The 24,888-nt window shown below is 40.4% G+C and overlaps 2 protein-coding genes across 3 annotated transcripts in view; one reads left to right on the top strand and one right to left on the bottom strand.

The window, feature by feature from the left end:
- Nucleotides 1–24,888, top strand: part of afap1l2 (actin filament associated protein 1-like 2) — a 46,849-nt gene that overhangs the window by 21,406 nt on the left and 555 nt on the right. Inside the window, exons 3-19 of one of the 2 annotated variants that reach the window (XM_022196033.2) lie at nucleotides 438–503; nucleotides 4,249–4,340; nucleotides 13,349–13,460; nucleotides 14,332–14,415; nucleotides 14,835–15,046; nucleotides 17,289–17,468; nucleotides 17,676–17,762; nucleotides 17,932–18,016; nucleotides 18,170–18,274; nucleotides 19,983–20,194; nucleotides 22,707–22,852; nucleotides 22,953–23,064; nucleotides 23,159–23,413; nucleotides 23,526–23,814; nucleotides 24,141–24,314; nucleotides 24,395–24,579; nucleotides 24,682–24,855. In XM_022196033.2, coding sequence (XP_022051725.2) covers nucleotides 438–503; nucleotides 4,249–4,340; nucleotides 13,349–13,460; nucleotides 14,332–14,415; nucleotides 14,835–15,046; nucleotides 17,289–17,468; nucleotides 17,676–17,762; nucleotides 17,932–18,016; nucleotides 18,170–18,274; nucleotides 19,983–20,194; nucleotides 22,707–22,852; nucleotides 22,953–23,064; nucleotides 23,159–23,413; nucleotides 23,526–23,814; nucleotides 24,141–24,314; nucleotides 24,395–24,579; nucleotides 24,682–24,855 — 2,570 coding nt within the window. The remainder of the gene's footprint in view (nucleotides 1–437; nucleotides 504–4,248; nucleotides 4,341–13,348; nucleotides 13,461–14,331; nucleotides 14,416–14,834; nucleotides 15,047–17,288; nucleotides 17,469–17,675; nucleotides 17,763–17,931; nucleotides 18,017–18,169; nucleotides 18,275–19,982; nucleotides 20,195–22,706; nucleotides 22,853–22,952; nucleotides 23,065–23,158; nucleotides 23,414–23,525; nucleotides 23,815–24,140; nucleotides 24,315–24,394; nucleotides 24,580–24,681; nucleotides 24,856–24,888) is intronic. The other variant, XM_022196034.2, reaches the window with a different exon arrangement.
- Nucleotides 5,131–7,830, bottom strand: LOC110952483 (kelch repeat and BTB domain-containing protein 13). The gene has a single exon (XM_022196035.2). The coding sequence runs from the start codon at nucleotides 7,430–7,432 to the stop codon at nucleotides 5,969–5,971; it is 1,464 nt and encodes a 487-aa protein (XP_022051727.1). The 5' UTR covers nucleotides 7,433–7,830; the 3' UTR covers nucleotides 5,131–5,968.

The following is a 24,888-nucleotide window of genomic DNA, read 5'->3' as shown; positions in this document are numbered from 1 at the left end:
GTTGCAATGGACAGTTTTTCACAAAATAATCTAGGGTTCTGAGATTTCAGGACAAGGAAATGTCTTTTGCACAGTCCTTGATGTTCTAACTATACTCCAACCTGTACAATCAAAGGTTTTACTGAGACTTGTCTATTTATTTTGAAACTAATGCGACTCCTAGGTCATCGAGTTATCTGTCCTATGCTGTAACAGTGAATAGGTTAAAGAGCACAGCAGTGTCAACAGCTTTAGACCTTTATTTTACTTTCACCATGTTGTTAAGAGGTGACAGAATATAGCAAAGTATTTAAAGAAATACCACAAGCTGTTCTAGTCCAGATATAGGACATGCATGTACCCCTTGTATATGCTTGTTTGTGATAATTAGCCACAAAGAGAAATGCTCTGTGCTCAGTCTACTGCTGTTAACCGCCATCTGCTGTGTTTCCATGCAGGTGCTGATGAGGAGTATATCTACATGAACAAAGTCATCGTTACCGGAAAGAGCAGAGATGACAAAGGTGTGACTTTGTTTTTTTTTGTTTTTTTTAAAGATTCCACTCTGAAGTGTGAAAGTAAGTGTTTGTGGCATGAAATAGCATTTTAGTTCATTGGAATGATTCTACAGAAGTGCTCAACAGTCAGACCAGCCCTTTGATTCAGACTCGGGTGTCTCATCTGACATTTGTGTTCGCTGGAAAACTTTGCTGACCCCTGACTTGTTTCCTTTTCCCAGAAGTGAGTGGAAAATCTGAGATAAAGCATGGTGACGTTAGTGAAGTATAACTCAACTACAAGTAAAATTATTTATTTTAAAAAATGCTTAACTAATAGTACAAATTAATCTTTATAGACATTACTCAAATTATTAGTTACTTCTAAATTTTTGATATTTAATGTACTATCAATAGCAGGCACTGAATAGAGATGGAGACCTGTGTAGAGAACATGCTCTTTCAACAAAGTATTCTTTTCTAAAGAACAATCAAATGTGTGAATGGATTCAACTCAAGCATGTTTTCTGAACACATATAGAGATGAAGCCAGAAGAATACTGCAAATGTTATGCACAGACCGCTATCAACAGCCATTCTAGGGTCTAAATCTCTTAGGTATAGTAACATTTTTAAGAAATGTTCTGATCCTTTTTGAGCAAACCTTCCAAGTTAGGAGCTTCATCCAGCATATCCATCCAACACATCTCCAGACTTGTGCTTTTGCTACATTTTTTAATCCATTTGTTATGATTTTCATTGACTCGATTGGGATTCTTTTAGCAGCAAAAGTGCAGATAAAAATTTTAAATCCAAATCGTTGGCTGATTCAGTCGTGAATTATGACTTTAAAAGTGACAAAGCAGGGGTGCTTCAAGTACCAGGGTTACAGTCCCTCTCCCTTTTTACCTGTCTCTCTTTGACAATCAAATGAATATCAAATTAAGGTTAAAAGGCCAAAAACGTATTCACAAAAACATGACTAGATATGCTGCCTTGCAGGGCTGCTTGCACATCTGTGGAATCCCACTATTGAACTTCGATTTTTCAGTTTCTGTGGGGTCACAAAGCATGCAAACAAAGCAGCACTACTTAAAATACACTACAAACACACAAATAAAGACAGTTCACTCACAGTCTCCCACCCACAGTCACACATCTGAGTGGTTTCTACAAGTAAAATCAGTTCAAAAAACCCAGAGACATTACATTAATAAATCAGCATGAGGAGCGACTTCAGCTTATTTGCAGCACAAATAAACTTAATTTGGAAACTGCATGCAAATTGAAAGCACAACAAACAGGCTGTTTATTGTTCAGAAGACCGTCAGTTTAGTTCATGTTACATATTTGTTATTTCGTTTAGGAATGGGAGACGGTCACATTTCCTAATCAGACATCATGGTTAGCAAACAGAATTCTACACTAAACCAAAAAAAATAAAAAATTAAATAAAACAGTTTAGTTAAGCTTGAAGTGTTTTTCTGCGTGTTCAAGATGCCAGCCGATTAATCTCGTTATGAAAACTGCTGTCTCGCCATTTCAGTCTTTACTGGGTTGAACTTTGGAAAGCTTCACCTTTGTAAAGAATATTTGTGATAAAATGATGTGAAACTTTGACCCCAAAAAAGAGTTTGTCCTAGTGTGTCAAACAGTGCGTACTTGTTGTGTTGTCACATCTCAAGCTCAATTTCGGTTGGAGTGAACAACAGACATGATAAGCTGCAGCGAGCAGCAGCCCTCTCAGCTCCCCCCCTCCCCTCGCCCACCATTTCCTGTCTGTTTCTTTGGAACTCCTCACCATCTGAGACTGACCTGTTTTGTTTGGATGGTGATGAAGAATGTGGTTTGAGCGAGCAGCAGACTTAACACACATATTTTCAGCAGCGACGCTAGCTAAGCCGCAGGTTTAACTTTCACAGAAACTGATGGGTAGTAGAGGCTGAGATGTCACAGTTGAGGTTTCTAAATTGCTGACCACGTGATAGACTTGAACTCTGTCTTCCAGTCAAACATGTTACATTTTAATGTCACAGAAAAACACCGTTCACAAAACCATTAAAGTTACCCGAGTCCTGTAACATGCTCAGTCTGACATTGCAGTTCAGCTCAGCTGTTCTGCATCCTTGCGATGTTCTAAAAAGACACCGACCTACAGCAAAAGTGGAAATGATGCTTTATGGCCTTAAGAATACAGTCATGAATTCAACTGGTGCAGGTGTTTTTTTTTTTTTTTTTACCATTTGCTATCTGATTGCTAAGGATGATCTCTTAAGTTCATATTTGAGGCAGAGAAACATCAAAAACGTATAAAAAACTTTAGAAATTGATATGTTAATCTACATAAGTAGTAGGAGAAACTGAGGTAAGAAGGTTATTTTCTTATAGGACACACATCAATAACATATTTTCACAAGAAGTATGCTTGAGTGAACAAATTGACTACAGCTTTGTTCGTGTAAGACTAAATGTAAAATCTTGAAGTGATATAAAGTCATTTTGATCAGTATGAAGTTGCTACCTGTGCATAAGATTAAATTCAGAATCAGATTTTTGATGTTGTTCTTATTTAACTGCATTTTAAATGTAAGCTGTGAGTTCACATATTACTGAAAACGTCAGTACATTCTTGGCTAACCCTCCATATGAATCTCATGTAAACAATAAGACAAAAATAAAATAGCATATGGACATCAGTGGCTTATTTCGGACTGATGAAATGTCACACCTGCATACCTCAAAACTGCTACTTTTGATTTCCTTCCACCAGTGAAAATTAAAATTAAAATTCCAGGCTATTTAAAGATTAGCAAGACCGCTATCGTCCAAGAAAAGAACTGAACAAATAGTACCCAACTGGAGACAATATTATTATAGAGAGACTCATAAACAAACGCTCAGAATCGGCTTCTTTTGGTTCACTTTGTTCAGTTTTGTTTTTACCATTGAGGGGACATCGCATGACGGATAGTTTAAAATAATGGGAAATATGGTTATTTGCATTCTTTGCTAAAAATGTTGATATAAGTCTCATATTTAATATTGAACCAGAGCCAGTACAGATGTAACTTTGCAGAAGTTTGATTCGTCTTCATAATATTATTTACTTGGTATGTACGAATATGTGTACACTTACAAAGCTTTAGTTCCACTTTTTCATGTGAAACGATATTAAAATAGCAAATCTTTCTATATATAAAACACTAAATCACAACACGTCATCTCAAGCTTTATAAGCAACGGAACAACATGATAGCGCACATCTAATTCTTGGCACCAAAGCAGATCATTGTTTTACTAATTATTTCCCCAAACAACTTTTTCAGGAGGTCACAAGCTTCTAAGTTTAGGATTCACCGCTTGACATAAACATTGGCCGTTGTTAAGGCCGGTGAAAACCATCATTCTTTCACCTCTTATGCAAAGCCTTTCCTAATTTTCCTGAATGTTGCGTTGTGGTCTTGTGTGTTTGGCATAACACGGTCATTGCTACCCTGCAAATGCTTCCCCATGATTTGGGTTATGTGGTCACTGTAATTTAACAATGAAGGTTCTGTGCTCACAGTGACGGTTGGGGAAGCGCTAATATGAATGGGAGACAAGCTGGACATCTGGGAATCGTGCTTGATAAAAACAGACTCGATTTAAAGTCGCATGACGTGCCAGATCTTTCATTCATTCTGAATTCTTTTGTGTTTATTCAATAATATTCAATATACATGTGAGATTAAGGATTCTTGTGATGAGCTGACCTCATAATCTTTGCTTCTAGACGACAGATCGGACGCCCTCGTGAATGGAAAAGGAGCTAAATATGTCCCCGTCCCACAGAAGAGCCTTCCTGACCTGCCGCCCCCGAGAACAGTAAGTGATTCCCAGCTCCTTTCCATCAGAGCGGATTAAAATGAACAATGATTTGGCTTAGCACTCCAGCTTTCTAACCCCTTTCCACTGTGGTGGGGAATGGTAATAGCATAATTGGCCGCTGAATTCAATAAAGTGCACGGGAAGGTTCAGTGGAAATGATGATATCCTACTGTAGCTTTAAATGCAACTGATGGTATTTTGGGTTTTTCAGTGTTGAAAATAAACTTCTATGGGTTGATGTCACATATTGAAATAGAATTCCATTGGTTTTTAATACACCGAAACAGTCTGCGGCCGTGCAAACCAGAAAAAAATTGCCCACAACACTCAGAGTTGCAACCCCGAAGCTACGTGAAATGTATTTTCCCACAGAAACAGGTATTTTACAGCTCAGGTCTGCTCAAGCCCGGGAGACACAGAGCTGTGGTGTGTTTTATGTTGACTGCTGGCTCCTGAATTGGCCCAGTGTGACTTCAGGAAAAACTCAGAGAATGAGAGGTTTCGAACATCCCGTCAGGGCCTTTGAACTTCACTCACACTTAGACACACACACGCACACATCCACAGTGGCCTCCTCTAGTATAAACTACAGTAGCAGCTGTTGCTAATCAGAGCAAATGCTTAGTGTCAGCACGTGTGCATGTGTGTTTAAGGGTGAGTGTGAAAGCAAATGCACTGAAATGAAATGAGTGTTTTTCTCAGTATAAATACTTCAGACTTTTTTTCAGCATCAGTGTTTTTTTTGCATTTTTTATTCTAAGATTTATATTCTTGTTTAGCCCTCGGAACCCCAAGCATTTTTACTCACTGTGGGTTCATTCTTCACTGCCATACAAATACCTGTAGCTCTGTATAAACAGCGCAACAATAGCTGGCTATAGGAAGAACTCAAAAACGACTTTTGCATTTAACTGTTGGAGTGCATAAGGTCAAACAGTTATAATCCCATCAGTCACACAAAAGACAAATCACAAGTTGAATTTCTCTGATTGTTGATTTTACAATCATTTAAAAAACTGGAGCGATGTGCAATATCTTTCCAAGTTTCCATAGGTGTGACCAATACCAGAAAAAATAGAGCCTGTACATACTACAGGCAATTTATTTATAATATATTTCCATGCTTGTCTCCTCTCTGGTCTGAAAGCCATGGTTTACCTTAAAAGTCTCTGAATTGTTGTCTCATGACTGTTGGTCACAACTGAGTCAGTCATAGCTTCTCAGTTTTGCCAAAAAAAAGTGCAGAAGTTTTTGTTTTTAACAAATCTAGTTCGAGCATATCATTTTACATTTACAGTAAACTGATTTTGATGAAGTCTCATGATTCTAAGCAAACATTTACTTAATTTTGCCAACCAAACACCATGTCACTCATGATTAGTTCAACCAGTCAGAAAGCTGAAAATCAGACATTTTTTTTCAGTTTCTACACTTCCTAGCTTTAACAATTGGGGTTATTTTGGTGATTTTTTAAAAACTATACAATGCATTTCAAACCCGCCAGCAGGTTTTGGGGGCTCAGAGGGTTAAAAACAAAAAATATCACATCGTTTTTCAGCTGTGCACTAATTTCACAGGTGCAGTATAGCTTCCACAAATCCCTCAGATGTGTCTGGCAAACACATTTATTCTTCCTTTCCTTCTTCATCCAGTTGTGGTATAACTGGTCCCGTCTTGGGAAGCCTGAGTAAACACGTCCACAGCGAACCGCTCTTTGGAAATCCCTTCATCTGCCTGCGGGGTTTCCATGCGTCTCCAGTGATGGCGTATTCAAGAGTTAACATGTGTTTCACTGTGAACGCAGAGTCCCCCCTTATCATTGCAGTGAACAGCGCTCCCTTGCTGTTGATGTAGTGTCCGGGCATGGCCGTCCACTGGCCTGTCGTGATGTTGTAGCAGTCCATTAGGCAGCGCAGAAAGTCATCACAAGGCCCATTGCGCATCACATACAAATTGTCCCTGTGGGCTACCATACAGTGGCCGTAGCTCTGAGGTCGGATCATTGTAGTGGCAAGCTTCCACTCATCTTTCACTGGTATGTACTCGTAGATGTCTGTGGTGTCTGGTGGTTTCCAGAAGCAAACAAACATCCGCCGCCGTGCAACTGCACAAGCTGCAGATGCTACAGGTCTTGGTGCATGTTGTATGAAAGTCCACTCTCCCTTTGAAGTGTCATAGCTTTCCGCTGCAGAAATTATTTTCTTTTGGAACTCTCCACCAATGGCATAGAGTCGGCCTTCATGCCCGAGCAAGGTGAAGTCATATCTGGGTTGCTGGGGACCTGGAAGAGTAGTCCAAACCCCTGATTCGGGGTCGTAACAGAAACTGCTGTCCACTGTGTCTTTACCATAACCGTAAACTCCTCCCACGACATACAGGCGATTGTCAAGCACTGCTACGCCAGCCATGGAGGTGCTACAAAGAGTCGGGAGGTTTGTCAGATGCTTCCACTCTCCGGCTTTTTCGTCAAGGTAGCAAACAACCCTAAAGGAGTCATGCAGCAGCTCCAATGAAGGAGAATGTGTACCTAGGGCGATGTAAGTGGAAGGACACAGTGTTTGGGAATACTGCAGCAGCTCTTCAGGGATTGTAGTTTCTGCTGCTTCCTTGAGGTCCTCAAAAGCATCACAGAGAAAGAGAGCGGCTTTGTGAAACAGCGAATGCACCCCAAAGATGGCAGCTGCGTGGTAAAGCAGGAGGCAGTTGTCTGAGTCTATAATGTCACAAAGATGCCGCACCAAACATGCAACCTGCAGAAAAGCGGCACATTCAACAGCTTCTTCGAGCTCTTCTGGGTCACTGATGGCGGGAATCTCTCCTCGACAGACAGCGAGGGCAATGAGGAAACCCCTTGCATGCAGTCCTCCTTTCAGGTAGAGCTCGTCCTGCTGGCTTTCTTTCATCCCAGACTGAAAGAGAGCACGGAAATAGTCGCTGTACTTTGCAAGGAAAGCCCGCTCTGTCGTGAACCAGCTCTCCTCCACCCTCACTCTCACCCAGCCCGCCTGGCACTCTCTTTCCCCCGGATCAAGGGTTGCATTCTCGCCGTCAATATCCTGGTTGATTCCCAGGCCTTCTGGCACTTCCATGATCTCTTAAACCTGGATCTCTTTTCTTCCCCAAACAGGCCCTCGAGTGATTATTCAGTGTGTGATTGCAGATTAGCCATTTTTTCCCCAGAGCTGCACAGTAAATAAAGTTTTGTGCGAGCTCCATTGCGTCCCGTCTACATGGTCCCAAAATAGAGTGGGACTATAGATAGCAGCTGTGCCACTCACAAGCGTCAGGCAGGAAAAGGAAAACTGTTGACATGCACTGCAAGCGGTAATGCGGCTGCCGGCAACTGGTCATTATCATAACCGCAATACAATTGGCTAGCAGGAGCATTTACTGCATTATTCATGATTATGTTACCCCTTGAAATCCAGCTTGCTATTTCAGTTTTATACAAGTAGATTTTCTTTATTTATGGTTACAAATTTGAAGTTGGTCACTTGTAAAAGTTTATTCATACAAATCTTAAACCAAAAAGGGTTTAGTGGAGGTCAGCGTGTTCCCAAGAAGGCAAAAATAATGGGGGAAATAAATACAGTATGGGCACAGTCTGTGTCATGTGAATCTCTTCTTCTACCTCCTGTCATGCAGCTGACATGTTCTGCCTTGTTTCTTTTTTCCATTTTTCCTCATGCTACTTTTAACTGTGGAGTTTCCAAACAGAAAAACTGCAATGTAAGAAGTCGGAGAGATAGAAAAAGGCCAGAGATTTCTCCTGAATCTTGTTTTCCAATGCTGAGTTGCACTGATAATTTTTTATCACTACCTTCTCCTCTGAGCTCCCAGCCAGCTTTCAGATTCACTGTGTGTGTATGTGTGTGTTTTTGCTGCACCAGATTCTTGGCATGGGAACGAGGGATTTTCCATGTTCCTCTGACTATTCGTTTTTTTGGGTTCTTTTTCCCACTCTTTACTCAAAGCCCCTTCACCACACCCGTATTCCTCCCCGACCACCCCCTCCTCTCCTTGCTTTGTTATTTATGCTCCGACTCCTCAATCCATTCCTTCTCGTCGATGTTTCTGTGGTGAGGATGTGTGTGTGTGTGTGTGTGTGTGTGTGTGTGTGTGTGTGTGTGTGTGTGTGTGTGTGTGTGAGAGAAGTGAAAGGAAAGGAAAGGAAAGGGGCTACAGCGACTATTAAAAAGCTGGGGGGGGGATTGCAAAGTCCTGTGGGAGAGAAAATACACACACCTGGCTTACATGTCTTTTCCTTTCTCATCAGTCCAGCTCCTCAGTTCAACAACCTACTATACTGCTCTATAGCCTTGACCCAAACAACAGGCAGATTTAGTATTTCTGGATATGAGTGAAATGGAAGGAGAAAAAGGGGGGAAAAAAGAGGACAGAGATAAGAGTGGGTGGGCGGTCTGGGGGGTTGCTGCCGCTCTGGAATGTCTGGCTTTTTGTTTTAATTAATAGCAGATGCTTTAACTGCTCTCTCTTTCACTATGGAGCAGTTTACAAAGAATCACTTTCTTCCCAGGAAGTTACTGTAAAGAGTTTGTCGTGGTGTCTCTTACTTCTGGTGTCGTGTAATGTAATACTAATAATTTTGTTTGTCAGTATTTTTCCCATTTGTTATTATTTAGTTTAAACAACTACATAAATAAAAAACATGTATCATTCTGATGTACATGTATTACTTTCAGTCAGTGACATATTTTATTGAATACATAAATTATATGGAAAATGCATTTTGTCTCTGGGTGTGAAAAATGAAGCCAATGCAGAAGCAGGCGTGAACTAAACGTGACATCACCCGTTGGTTTCAAGAAATAGAGAAGACTGTCTATCGAGTATAGCCACGCCCCCTGGCTCCGCCAACTTTAACGATTTATTTAAAATTCAGTATTGATTTATTTTAAGATCGGCCACCTGATCTCTCATTTTGACCATGAAAACTAATGGGAAAAAATCCTGAGCTGTAGAAAATCAATCTATCAAATTTTATTTTTTCCGGTGATGAATTGGGGTCTATGGAGCAAACGCTTTTTGGAGCCAACCCTAGCGGACGGCGTGATATTGCAAGTTTTTGACACTTCCGGGTGGGCTTCATTTTTGGAGCCAGATGCTACGTCCACCTTTATATACAGTCTATGTGCAGAAGTAGTTTTAATGTGCATTCTTTCTTGTGACCAGCAGAGGGCGACTCCTCTGATTACAAGATGAAGTCCAATTGTATAGAAATCTATGAGTAAATTACCCTACTTCTCAAACATTTTCCTATTGTGTTTATAGTCTCACTTGTTATTTTGAAGTCTTCTTTAACACAATATGATGCTTATTTTGTCAGTTATGGTGTCATTGAGAGTAAAATAAAAGCTCAAGTAGGGTATATGTTAGGCCAAGTATACCTTGTGATTAGCAGATTGCTACCATTGGGAGTTCCTAGTATCCTTAAGCACTTAGTCTGATCTTCCCCTAACTTATCACATCCAATTTAAGAAAAAGAAGATGGCATTAGCTCAGTCCCAAGCTGGCTGTCCATAAATCAATGGGTAACTTCATGGTGACTTGTCCATGCCTTAAAAGATTTATCTCAGTCATTTTGTGTAATTGGCAGTAGTAATGTAATTCATGGTCCATATTATTCTGTATCAAGACTTAGACTATAGGACTGCATTCCAATTCCCAAACTTTGTCATTTTACTCTCAGTATATACTATAGCTGTCCTTACAAAGTACATACAGTTGCATGCAGTAGGCATTCAATAAGGACACAGTTGTACCTTAAACTTTGACCACTACATTCTATAGTGTGAAAAAAGCTGTTAGCTTTTGACAGCTCAACTTGTTTGAAACTCTCAGAAGATGCTGCGACTTAACTGTGAAGAAGACTGTGGCTGAGAAAGCTATTGTGGCTGCACATCCTGATATTATTTGGCGAAAAACTATGTATTTGGACATGCTAAATCTTTTCCTGGCATACTATATTCAATTCCATTCAATTCAATTCAATTGTATTTATATAGCGTCAATTACAGTCAAATCGTCTCAAGACGCTTTACAGAACCCATATATGCCCCTATACTACCATACCCCTATATGGTATGGCAGTATAGTTACTGAAACCTAGAATGTGTACTGTTGTCTCCTCATTTACTTGCAGTGATGTGAGGTGAATAGATATCATTTTAGCAAAATTTGTGGATGTAAATAATGTGCATAAACCCAAAACAAATTTGAAAAAGAAGAGAACTTCTATACATACCACGATTAGCAAAGGTTAGTGAACTAATGAAGCTGGAACATCTGCATGGAATACATCAATTTGGAGTGTTTGTAGCTACATCTATTGAGTCTGCTCTAACTGAGTGATGCTTGTTTCACTTCAGAATCTACTGAACTCTAAACCTCAACTCACAATTTGCTTCGTTTTTACAGATATTTGCTCAACATTGCATCATTTTCAAGACAGAAAATTTTAACTCAGATCACACTCTGAAAGCTGCATTTGCTGATGCTTGCATTCTGACAAATCTTCATAATATATTACGGATGGTTCCCTTCTTGTACTGCACTGACAACGTTTCTGTCCCACACATTTGTTTTTGATCCTTTCCTCCACGTTCTGGCATGCAGGCTAATCACAAAAACAAGTCTTCGTCACAGTGACTGTGTGCAGACCGTGACATGACGCCAGTTATTATGACAGCTTAGTGCGTCTGCTATGCATTACTGGAAAAGTGTTAGATCACGAGCAAGATATGGTGGGAAAAGCATGCAAACAGGGAATTCCCTGTTTACTGGGAGTTGTTGCGACTGCCTGGCAACCCACATCAAAAATAATGATTTTATGATTTTTATGCAAACAGACAAATAAGACTTGGTTTTCATTTTCTGTCAGTTCATAAATCTAAGCTGAACCAGAGTATCTGAAGATCAGCCACAGGTTTGCAACCACCAGATAGAATTTATTGCTGCTTTTCTCTCCTAATTCGTTTTTAGACAGAGTAAGCAAAAGATAATTTCAGATTTATACTGCAGGAATAGCTTTTGCCGTATTGAGAGGAAAGTAAGTATCCAAATAATCTCCACCCTTAATTAAGCAAACCCTCCTTTAGACTTACGTTCCATACGTCTACCATCTTGTAGATATTGTGGAAGTTTTACAAAAAGTGGCGTGAAAATGCAGGAACACAAAACATTGTGTTCAGATCAGTGGTGGGAGGAAACACTAGACAGTTTGTAATTCAGCTCATACCGTAGGGTTGCGTGAAGTTCACTTAACAACTCTGTGAGCTGTGTCCTCAGGAGACTTTTTCTGTGTTTTGCCTTTAACCAGAACATCTGAAATGTTTTTACATAGTAAGAAGTGTCATCTCTTTGCCTTCATTCTGTGGCTTCAGAGGAACCCTCCCTCTGTGGAAGTCTATCTTCGTCATCTATCACCTCACGCTTAAAGGGAAAATACATAGATTTCATCTTCGCTGGCAGCTGCTGATGTTTTTGAGCTGGTATGTCATTTTTTCCCCCTCTAAAATGTATCGAGATGAAACTCACATATCTCCCATCTTCTGCCTGCCGCCGTAGATACCTGAGAGTTTTGGACTTGTGGTCACAGGTTGAGTACATTTGGAAGAAGTATGATGAAATTCCAACTGGTGGGAAGGTGTGCTTTCACTATGAGTCAGAAAGTGAGCTTTCAAGGCCGGAACCCTCTGATGAAGTAATTCCAATGTAGCCTTTAAAGAAACCACATACTTGTAAGATGACAGGTTGTCTCGCAGAGAAAAACGTATGATAAATGGGCTACAGAACCGCCACTGTGCACAACTGACCCTTTACTAAGTCCTGCCCCAGTTCCATCAAATCTTTTGCATTTGCAAAAAGATTAGTGGCATATTTCCCAAAGAAATAACAAACTAATGGAAGAGTAGCTCTGAAATATCACAGAGCAGTTGACAAATACAATTTACATTTGAGAGCTACATTCACACATCTTAACTAGTCATGTACAGGACAAACAGCAATGTTCTTGTAGTCACAGTTCCAGAAGAACTCCTCACACTTCCTCAGAACAAAACCTGCTGTTTGTTTGCCAATGAACAGTGACTTCTCCAGAATTTCTCACAAACTCTTAGTTATTGCCAGATTTGTTCCCGTGTGGCGCTCTGAGAAACACTGATCAGCAAAGGTGGTCACCATTCAACAGTGAACAGAACACAAACTGCACGTAATTTTTTAATGATCTAGACCTGTGTCATTTCCTCTCTGACAAGCTCTCGATGCTTTTTTCAATAAAAGCCTAATTATTGTCCAATTATTGCCACATCTATACTCATTTAAGCAAGACCAGTTCAATTTAAATATTGCAGACACATTCCAATATATTCTTGAAGAGTCACAATGTACCATCAGTAAGAAAAGCAAAAGCTAGAAAAACAAAAAGAAATGTTGTGATGACAGACGTCTCCAGAATGTATCTTGGATCATGTCGCTGATTTACTGGCTGTAGCTGAGTCTTCAGTATGGAGCAGACAGACAGTCTTTACCACACAGGAGATGAGAAGGAAGACAGAAGTGAAACCAGACTGCTGAATGATTTCAGGAAAGCCGCTGAGCCCACACGCACCCACACCCACTTAAATACATGCTTCCCCACTTATTTCCATGCTCGTACGTACACACATATACAGATACACTATTTCCCCGAAGGCGAACATGTTGCTCTCCGGTGCACCGGGTCAGACGTGGATTGGTTACACGAGGAATTCCCTACTTAGTCTGGAAGTGACAGCTGGATTAGCCACATGTTCAGCCTGTAAAAACAACATGTTAATAATGTGCATGTGTGCTGCTGCTGGACAACATCTTCTTCAGGGCATCCAATAACCATCCATGTATGGAGGCTATAATGTTATAGGGAAGAAATAAACTGAACTCCTCACTTCTCTCTCTTTTTATACCTTTCTTTTATAAAACTCTCTCCTCTTTTTCTGATCCATCAGGGTGTGGTGGGCCGGGAGCCGTTCCCTTTGCCTACAGTTCCACCTCTAGCCTGTTTAGACACTTCAGAGAGCTACTACGAGGAGGCTCAGCCCTATGAGGAAACTGTCAATGGTAAGGAATGTGCTTTAGTGTTTATTTCTTCTTTTAAAAAGGCTCAGATGAAAAATAGCTAAAATTCAACTGGTGTCCTTTTTTAATATCACTATAAAGATTGTAGTATTGTTTAAGAAGGATCAAGAGCAGTTCCTCATGTTTGTTAAGTGTTTAGGGCTGTTTCATCACAGAAATGCAGGTAAACTTTCGTAGCTCACCATTGTTCTGATGTATTTTAGCTGTACATCCCAACCCATTGAGTTGGACCGTTATCTGCTTCGTTGTCATTCAGCAAACCTTGACTTTTGAGCTAGAGCTGTTTAAACACAGCAAAAACAGACCGACACAACTGTGACGCTTGCCTAGGTGCTCTCAAAGGGGGGAAAAATGACTAAGCGCTACTGTACGCTATAATTATCAAGCGCTAAAAGACCACAGCCAAATTCTATTTCAAGCTTTGCTCTACTAACGATGCAGTGGGGTTGTTTACATGTTTCTTTGCGGCAAACAAGTTACTTTAATTGCTGAAATGTGGAACACGTCAGCTTTTTGTTGAGCGTTGCACACAAAGACTGCTTCAGGTATTCCGACAAAGTTGTTGCTCTTGATTATATGTCATTATACTGCAGAATATTTTATTCAGCTGAAGTAACTTGCAAACAATACTGTAAATTACAAGTATGTGATTTTATGTATGATGCAGCAATGTGGCCAAACGAAGACCTGCCATGGATTTTCCCTTCATGAAATTTGGCTCCTGAGAGCGCTAAATGTATAGTTGCAATTCCCATTCATCTTTTCTGACGTATTTATCAAGGCGTTTTTCACTTTCCAATTTTCCTACTTTGTTCTTCTTCCTTTCCCTCCCGTTTCCTTGGATGTTGTGTAGATCTGGACTGTTTTGGCCTCCTCTCAGGGCCCTGGATGCGAGAGCTCAGCTCTGACAGTGTGATCTATGCTGTTATCACCAGGGGTAGCTTGGATTTCTGTGTTTGCGTGTGGCATGTTTGTTTTTGTTCGAGGCGATAAGCCAAAATGTGCATGGGCATACCAGCATGTCCCAAAGCGCTCATTGTCCAGCATGATTACGTACAGACAGCCATAACTAATCAGCCTCATCTTATCAAGTTTCCTCAATTTATTGTTTTCCCTTTCATCCTAACTTGCCGTCTTTCCCCCAGCCACCATCCATCAGTGCAGAAAATGTGTATTTTTACTAATTGTGTTTTGAGGAAATCCTTCTCCATTTGAGAAAGTCATCAAAGTCGAGGAATCAGATATTAACCTCATCTGCCTCTTCAAGCTCATCCAACCGATTCATCCTTCATGCTTTTTGATTCCCTCGTAATCACAGCAATGTTGTAATTGTTGTGTCTGGTTTTTGTTTGTTAGATGATGGCGAGGCAGTCAGCAGTTCATACGAGTCCTACGATGAGGAGGAGGTGACCAGAGGGAAGTCTCCATCAGCTCAGCACCAGTGGCCGTCAGCAGAGGCGTCTATTGAGCTGATGAAGGACGCTCGTATCTGTGCTTTCCTGTGGAGGAAGAAGTGGCTCGGCCAGTGGGCCAAACAGCTGTGTGTCATCAAAGAGCATCGCCTGCTGGTGGGTAAAAGATGTGTTTTACCTTGTTGACACATCCATGTAGTGTTTTTTTTAAAGCTGGAAGACGCATCATGAGCGACATACGGAGGCAGCATCATGGGTGAGCATTTCAACCTTGAAGCTGCAGAGTACTAATGACACTCTCAGTAACTGTCAGGGTCTGTCAGGATAAGAGACACATTTTGGCCTAAACTGTAATAAATAAACTTACTGGGGTGGTACAGATGAATGAAAAATGAGCAGTTCACGATCCAGGAAGAAATGCATTAAAAAATTAAAAAAGGTAATCCAAGAAACTGAATCCAAAAGTCCACAGAATTCACGAAGGGAAAAACACAAGCCAGAGGAGCAAGAAAAAGAATCATGCCGGAGAACGTGAAGCTAGCAAACTGGAGGGAAACCAACAGAACAAAATAACAAAGTCAAAAGAAAAGACAAGACTATTTATATACTCACAACTGACTGGGAAGTAAAGACACTCACAAGACAACTGAAAACCATCAGGGCAATCAAAAGAGGAGGGAAACAGGGACAAGGAAAGGAAATTTAAAAAACACAAGCAACACACAAGAGAAGACAATTTCAAAATAAAACAGGAAATAAACAGAAAATTAAACCCAAACCCAAAGACCACGATGAAAACAGCGATTCAGACTTCTGGGACTTCATACAAATGGCAGGGTAGGACTTTCTGTATTATTCTTTCTCTTCTTCAGAATTGCTTTTGTGGTTTGAATATCTATGGCTGAATTATCACAGTGGAGAAGGTTGGGTGTAAATAGGCCCTAACATTCTAAAGGAAGCAATGGTAACGATGAGTTACATTTTAGCCATTCTAAAGCAAGAAGGGATGATTTTAATGAATGCAACTTCTGAAGATCTAACTGCACACAGATGAGTTTTTAGAAGTTAAATCACCGACCAAGGAGACACTTTTAAGTGTCTAAATTAGCCAAGTCAGAAAGTCAAAATGCGCAATACTACAATACAGGAAGATGAGGTTAAAAAACAGGCATATTGAAAGAAACAGTTAGACGAGAAGATTGGTACCACTTTCTTGTCAATGCTCTAAACACGGAGCGAAAGCTGAGATGTGGTTAACCTCTATAAAAACTCATAAAACCAACTAGCGACTCAGCACCACCATCTGCTTAAATGTGATGCATGCTCTGCTACATGTGCTGCAGACACTGCAGAGAGTGTTATAAATGATATAGTCTGAGCATTTCTGTGGCACAAACTATGTGGTGGCAGAGTTTCAAAAAATACCTCAAGCATCTTTTTCTGTATTGTGTTCTGTATAAGAAAGTTTTTATATCATCACACATATACAGTGATACTGATGTAACCATGACAGATATCCATGATATCAGGCAACTCATACAGTTTGTGGTTTTAGGAGCAGTTATGTGCTGTAACTATTTAAAGGTTGCCTGGAAATCAGCAGGGATGCCCCGCAGAAAACAAGTGATTTCATTAGCTGTTTGCCAAGAAATAGGCTAGTAACAACTCACAACTCTCTCTCAGACTTTAACTTCTTGTTTTTACATTTCTCTTTCAATTAATGTGCAAATAGCAGACATGTGAGTGGTGTCAGTATTGTAATCTAACGCTCGACAATAAAGTGACATTTTCCATTTCCTGGAATGTTGCACTGCTCTTTTAATGTTTTTAATTAATGTGGTTTTCTTACTTGATCTAATATCAGCTGGGAAAGCGGACTGTTTTGGATTCAGACCAGGAAGAGTATGATTAGTTTTAACTTAAATCTGTCCGAGTGTGATTTGGTTTGATCAGGTTTTCGTCTCCATCATCAAAAGCCTTTAATTCATCAATGAACCAGTAACTGGAGACCCACTGGTTTGAGAAGTGGCCCACTGATCCATTTAGCGACACGTCCGATTACTAAAAGGATGTGTAAATACTGTACTATCAGACGTCTCACCTCTCTCTTGAATGCATCACTTTCGGAAATCACATGAGGATCGGGCTGACATCTTTTATCTATGTGATAAAGAAGGCTGCTATCTGCTATGTGCTGAATAATAAATGGATTGTGAGGTATTTTAAAAGCATTGTGGGCTGTACCAATATTATATGTTCTATTATGACAGAAGAGGACACGTTTTGGAATAAATATGATTATGCAAAGTACAGTACATGTTAAAATGCTCAGCTGAGGCCTGAGGTTATCCGAATTTGTAGGATCTCTAAGTTACCATGCTGGTTTTGCCTCTCTCAGTGCTATAAGAGCTCCAAGGAGCAGACGCCTCTGCTGGACGTGAGTCTCCTGGGCTGCACTGTGGTCTACAAAGAAAAGCAGCTAAAGAGAAAAGAGCACAAGCTGAAGATCATCCCAGTAGGAGGGGAGGCCATTGTGCTGGGCCTGCAGAGCAAAGAACAGACTGAGCAGTGGCTGAAGGTGACAAATTCACAGCAGGGTTGCATTTAGTTAATTTTAACCCTTTGATGCGCAACATGGGTCAAAAGTGACCTATGTTCAATGGAATATGGGTATGTTTTGACCCATGCTGCACATCAGATGGTTAAACACATCCTGTGATAATGTGAAAATGACATACTTCTTCATTGCTTTGTCTTTATTGCCGTCTTTTCTATTGCTGTTTAGGTTATTCAAGAGATCAGTCCCAAGCCAGCTGAAAACTGTGACTCCCAACACTCTGTGTCTGACTCCCCAAGGCTTATTTGTACTAAGGTACACTTGTTTCATACACGTGTCTGCAGATTTGCCTCTAAAGTGATCTGGCCTGCTGTTTTTTGATAAGTCATTTGTTTCTGTAAAAGTTTCTCATGTTTGAAATTTTATCATTTGCATTTCTGAGAAATGTGTTAAAAGTGACTAAAATGTAGATATGAACACACAGGGGGAGCTGAGCGAGAGATACTCGGTGGCTTCAGAGAGCGGCAGCAGCACAGACAGCCATGCTGAAACTCCAGAAAACAAAGATGGTGAGTCATTCCCGTAAGGGTTTCTTTTTTTTAATTTCTCTGATCGAGCTGGTCCGATCACACTCTCCAAAAGACGGCACTGGGATTTGAAAGCAAAAACGTTGTTTAAAAAAATCATGTCACAATTTGCTCCCTTTCTCTTCTTTTCTGCAGTGAAGAAAAAATACGGAGCAGGTTTGAAGTTCAGCAACCTCATGAACATTGGCAAGAAAAAACCCTCCTCACTAGAGAGCCCAGAAAAATGTGTCGACTTGTCAGGTAAGAACAACTCTGATTTTTGTGTCAGTCTAAATTCAGACATTGTTTCTCTTTGTGGCCTCTGTCAGATTGTATTTTTGCATTATTTTATACAAGCGTAAACATGCCAGTCATTGCCTAAATGTGGTCACATTTACAACAAGAAAAACTGTGAGATTCTTTAAATTCAATCTAAGCCATACATTTTAAATTAATTAGCCAAAAAAGACCAGATGAACTTTCCTGGAAATTGTCTTTTTTTTTAACTTTCGTAGAAAATTCCTACAAAATTGACAAACATTCCCATATGATTCCAGGAAAATTCCCGTAAAATTCATGAAAAGTTCTCATAAAATTTCAGGAAATTCCCATAAAATTACTTGAAAAGTCCAATACAATTATTGGAAAATGCCCATAAAATTTCAGTAAAATTCCTGGATAATACCCATAGAATTCCTGGGAAATTTAAATAAAATTCCAATAAAATCATAGGAAAATTCCCATAAAATTCATGGAAAGTTTCCATAAAATTCCATGAAAATTTCCATAAAATTGCTCAAAAAGTCCAATAAAAATCATGCAAAATTCTCATAAAATTTCAGAAAAATTCCTGGATAATCCTCATAGAATTCATGGAAGATTTACGGAAAATTCCAGGTAAATTCCCATGAAATCACAGGAAAATTCCCATATAGTTGCCAGAAAATTCCAATAAAATCATAGGAAAATTCCTGGATAATACCCATAGAATTCCTGGGAAATTTAAATAAAATTCCAATAAAATCATAGGAAAACGCCCATAAAATTCATGGAAAGTTTCCATAAAATTCCATGAAAATTTCCATAAGATTGCTCAAAAAGTCCAATAAAAATCATGCAAAATTCTCATAAAATTTCAGAAAAATTCCTGCATAATCCTCATAGAATTCATGGAAAATTTACTGAAAATTCCAGGTAAATTCCCATGAAATCACAGGAAAATTCCCATATAGTTGCCAGAAAATGCCCATAAAATTTCTGGAAAATTGCTATAAAATTGCCATAAAATTCCCAGTAACTGCCTGTGCTAGTTAAAGCAGCAACAAAACAGCTCAATGCTCATCATTCACTCACACGAATGACATTTTAACTCGCATGCTCTCTCTTTAGGTCACTGCCCCAGGAGTCACAAAACAGTGAAAAAAATGTTTCCACTGCATTTTTGATTTGTTTCCATTCCATCTGCTCTGTGTAAACACAGCCTGCAGTTCAGCCCAGTTCAACCAAGTCCCTGAAATTTTTGTCATGCAACTGGATTCAGCTGAGTCATTAATGACTTGTTGGTTATGCTGAGTAGAGTAAAACATTTTTGTTTGTTTTTCCAGAATCTGGTTTAATGGTTTATTTAGGGTGAATTATTGAATAAAATGTGGGGAATAAGGTGATTTTAGTGAAATATCCTGATTCTATGCTTAGATTTAGGTCAGTGACCATTGAAACTTAAAAATATCTTTGATAATAATGTAGACTGGGCTGTTTTTTAAAAAAAAGATAACATGCCATTCAAACTTCCTGGTGAGTTTTGAATTTCAGAGAGTTACACAGACATAGATACTTGCGATTGGTGAGGTCTACTTGCCTCAAAATCATCTCATACGATACAGTTTGAGATGCTCCAATGTAAATAACCTGACTTGTGAAACATTTTTGCAGTCATATTTACTATGATTTCTCCTCCATCCTCTGTCAGGCTACCTCAACGTGCTAGTGAACAGTCAGTGGCGGACCTGCTGGTGTCTTATAAAGAACGGTCAGCTGTGGTTTTACCAAGACAAGGGCAAGAACAAAGTGAGCCAACCAGCTGTGACCCTGGAGGGCTGCAGTGTTTTGCCCGACCCCAGCCCAGAGCACCTCTACTCCTTCAGGATCGACATGGACGGCACACAGCTGGCGACCTTAGAGGTAGATAGTCAGTGTGTTTTCTTTGCTTGTGCGCCTCTCCAAACATGTGGAGTTCAAGAATAAGAGAAATGCTTCGGGGTTGTTTTTTTTTTTTTTTTACCTAAAACACATACTGCATCAGCAGTTCTCAAAAAGAAAAATGTACTGCTGCTTCTTGGAATCCTCAACACTAACATGTCCTCATTCGAAACTGCTGACATCAGACTCGGCCTACGTAATATATGTATGCACACAAGGGTGGTCTGCGGTGCGTGAGTGTGTATGTGTGTGTATGAAGGGTGTGGATGCACTGGGATTTCGGGGACTAATGCTACACCCTTTTTCATTAGGCCTCCAGTACCACCCTGCCGCACTGCATATTTGGTCATAGGGAGTGGGATTTAATGTTTAGTCTTGAGGGCTCTCTCTGACACATTATTTTCACCTCATGAGGTTTTCGGGTTTGTTTATTTGCTTGCTTCTTATTTTACAAACTGGAACTGGTGCAGTATTTACCAAGACAACTTTAAACAACTTCCTATGTCATCTCAGTGAAATATGCATCAAACTAGTTCTAAAAAAGCAGTTCTATTAGTGACATTAGTGAAGGTCCCCAAAGTGATAAACGGCTGTGAACATGTGGTGTCTTTCTAGGCTCATTGTATATGCATGAGTCGCACTGAATACTTTCCTGTCCTCAAAGTGTTTCCACATCTGCATTTAGCAACGCTGAGCTTCAGTACATGACTGCTTCTTTCACACTTGAAATATGATAAGCAGCAAAAAAAAAATGCATGACTACTGGTCAAAAAATAGCGCATCTTAAAAGTACGTTTGTATTTGAGTGACTTGCTATGTACACATGCCTACTGTGTCTTGTTGTTTCTTACTGTGTTTTCTTTGATAGCTCAGCTAAGGCGTAGCTAGTCACTCCTTAAATGATTAGTACAGTAAAACACTAATGGGAAATGTGGCTGTAGCAGTCAGTAGTGGAGAGTACCTCAGTACACTTACCTGAGTACAATAATTAATTACAATTTGGAAGTACCTTTCTTGATTAGTTGGCCATTTCATGCAACTTTAAACTTCCATTCCACTACATTTCAGAGGGAAATTTTGTACTTTCCACTCTGTTACATTTAGCTGACAGTTTTAGTTTAGTTTAAGATAAAGATTTCACACAGTGATGTAATATGTGTTTAAAATGTGTTTTTAATCGTTAAATCTGTGATTTTCAGGCTTTTGATGTCTTACGTCTTACAAACAGCAGCAGTTAACAGGTCTACCACGTATGAGTTTCCCCTCTAAACTTCTCACATATTTCAATAAATGTTTCAATATCACAGCAAAAAGTCAAATGTTAGAGAAAAAGTCCAAAAGCTGAAAAATTTGGGCAAACGTTGTTGATTTGCTTTCTGATTTGTACATCAGAAATGTGTTTCTTCAACATTTCTGTCCCATTAATCATCTCACAACCCTTCAGATTTAACTAGTGTTCCGGTATATCAGAAGCTACGACTCAGATTTTCACATCTAATTCGAATTTGAAGTCCGTCTGGAACAACTGGCAAAAACAAATTAATCAGCTCCCTCATACCCTCTACACACAGTCATGTCCACAAAAGTCAAAATACATTCCAGTCTAGTGGCAGAAATGGCACTGTTTCCCTGCAATCAGTTACGTCAGTATAACCCTTGAACTGTATTGCCTGATTACACCACAAATGCCACATCTTTTGTGACTTGGTAGAAAAACCGAGGCAGACACGGCTGGGTGAGCCCATGTTTACTGACTCAGATGTATTCTTACAGAATCATTTACGCTCGCTTTAGAAGTTTTGTACTAGAGAAAACAAGACACGTCTGTATCTGCGATTAAGGGGCTGATAGTAAATTCTCTGGTGTAACGTTAACGTGCGGCAGCAACAACCCTCTCGCCAGCAGTTAGCGTCGCTATGACGACGATGTCAACGATAAGAAAGTAAGCCACATTAAAACCACATTAATCTAAGCAGAGGACTTCCAGCTACACTCTATATGCACTGATAGTTTCTTGATGAATAGAAAATGTATTTTAAATGAGAAAACTTCACACTTTGTAAAGTATTGTATTTATAACTTGATGTATTGACTCCGTCTGGATTGACTTGCGGTTTGGTCCGGACTTTAAGAAGTATATAAAGTAGTTCCAGCTAGCTACAGCTGCAGTATCAACAGCAGTAACATGCTGTCGACACACTGATGTTTTAGTAGTAATAATATATTGATGCATTATGCTGCATTCAGGCTGGGCTTTTACTTATGATGGAATAATTTTCTATTGTTGTACTGTCACTTTTACTTTGGAAAAAGATCTGAACACTTCTTCAACCACTGGTGGCAATCAGTTTATTAATTCAAAGTGATGGATGGCATACAACATAAGCAATGAGGTTTTGAAACTCTTGATGTTGCAAGTGCATGGTTTGTACTGATCCCACATTCTTTCTTTCACTTTCCTTCCCTCCTCCCTCATTTCCTCTCTTCCTCCCAGGCTAAGACATCAGCAGATATGGGTCACTGGCTGGGCCTCTTGCTGTCACAAACTGGGTCCAAAACTGACCCAGAGGAGCTGACATATGACTACGTCAACTCTGAGAGGATCACCAGCATCGTGAATGCTGCAAAGACTTCCCTATAGTAAGTTGTTCACTTTTGTTCACCTTATGTGATGCCGTTCTGTGTGCAAATGCAGGAAAATGTTTAAATGAGACCTCTCTGTGTATTTGTGTGTCTCTAGCTTGATGCAGAGGAGGTATTCAGAGCCCAACACCTACATAGACACCACACCTTCCATTTCTCACAACTCTGATGAACTGTACGACGATGTGGCATCTCTAGCTGATCCAGACGTAAGCTGCCTCATTGTTCTGCGACTTTCATTTTCACGTTTATGTCCTCTACAACACATTCCACCCTCTAACTTCCTCCTCCCGTGGTACACAGGATGCTGAAGAGAGCAGCCTGCCAAACTGTGAGGACAACAATGTCCAGGAACTTAATGAAACATGCTCTCAAGATGCCAAGGAGCCAGTGGGAACAGAACAGGACAATGACAACAGGATTTACCTGGACCTTGTCCCTGTGCGCTCCTTCCTCCATACGTCCTCTGGGAGTAAAGCCTCACCTGCCAAAGAAACGTCCAGCCATTCTCCAGTTCCAGCAGAGGACCAGAAGGACTCCTCCTGTCCAAATGAAGAGGTAGAGAATAACAATTCAGTATGAAATATGTTCTACACGTGGAACGATTTTTAAAAAATATTCCAAAATATCCTTTTAAGTCATATTTTGTGCCATTATGTATTATTTCCAGGTGATTCCAACTGTCCATTGTGAGCCAGCACCTCCTTCAAATGGGATAAATTCAGCATCTGCCACCAGCAAACCAGCACAAGAGCCTCCTCAGACTCCCACTCTAACACAAACTCAACCAGTCAAGACCTCACCCCAAAGCCAGGAGACCCCAAAGAGGACCAGTCTTGGAATCCCACAGGACCCCAGCTCCCCTGGGGGGCAGATCCACAAGACCTCGACAGTACAAACTTCTGCTGCTGCCCGTCCTCACAGCCCACAACCCTTGCGACCCAAAGCACATACTATAGGTCAGAACAAACAATAGGTCTCTGTAGTGCAATAATGCATCTGTTTTACTATCCCTACAACCATAATCATGTGTTTAAAGATACTTGGAAAGAACATTTTTAACATGAAGCTGGAATGTCTTCTAAAATATCAATAGCTCCCTCTAGTGAAAGGTTGTATCCTCTACATGCAGCTTCTACAGCTTCACAGCAGGATGAAGACTGAAATTTCAATACATTTGTTTATTTTTAATTATCATTATGTCCTGTTTTTGTTTGTCTTGCATATTAAGGCATATATCAAGATGAAAATACTGCAATTAAAAGTATAAACCTTTCATTTCCAGGGTGCCCCGGTGCAATTGAGGGCAAACTGGGCAAAAACCGCACAGAAGCAGACATGCGGCGCTACATCGATGAGCGCGATCGCCTGGAGAAAGAGAGGGAGGAGGTGAGGAGCAGCCTGGCACACCTGAAGAAGGAGAGGAGGGAGACAAAAGAGGAGCTCAGTGCATGCCAAGGTATGTTTGCACTTCCTGTGGCACATCACTGCTGTGATTTACACTGACCAATGTGACTGACAACTTTCTGTGATCCTCAGATCCCAAGCAGCAGGCCTCTTTAGAGTCCCGTCTGAAGCAGAGGGAGGAGGCGTGTCGGGAGGCAGAGCGCCACAGGGTGGAAGTGGAGCTGAGACTGGTAGAAGTGAAGGAAAATCTGAAGAAAGCGTCTGGGCCTTTCACACTGGGAACCACACTGGACAGCAGTCTCCAGGACACATCCACGGTCAGCATGCTGCATGAACATACTGCACTTTGTGAGTCAATGTAAAGTAAAACCTCTGAAATATGGACTCTAACTTAACCACCTCTTCCATTTTCTCCTCAGCCTAAACCAGCACCTGTGCCCACTCCCCAGGCTTCATCATCATACTCTTCTTCCCCACCCACGGACAGCAGCGCCAACGCAGATCCAGCTTCTCCAGTCAACTCTGCCTCTGCTCTTAAAAACAGACCCGTCTCCATGATGGCCACAAAAGGCAAAGTCTTGCAGAAAGCAAAGGTGAGACTCGAGATTTTGTCTGCGCCTAAAGTG

The sequence above is a fragment of the Acanthochromis polyacanthus genome, chromosome 19 (assembly GCF_021347895.1).
Source record: "Acanthochromis polyacanthus isolate Apoly-LR-REF ecotype Palm Island chromosome 19, KAUST_Apoly_ChrSc, whole genome shotgun sequence".
NCBI classification, from domain to species: Eukaryota; Metazoa; Chordata; class Actinopteri; family Pomacentridae; genus Acanthochromis; species Acanthochromis polyacanthus.
The sequence above is the reverse complement of the archived record's forward strand: the minus strand, read 5'-3'. Positions and strand labels throughout refer to the sequence as shown.

Excerpts from the sequence above, each read along its gene's own strand:
- LOC110952483 (XM_022196035.2), bottom strand. The coding sequence starts at position 7,432 with ATGGAAGTGCCAGAAGGCCTGGGAATCAACCAGGATATTGACGGCGAG.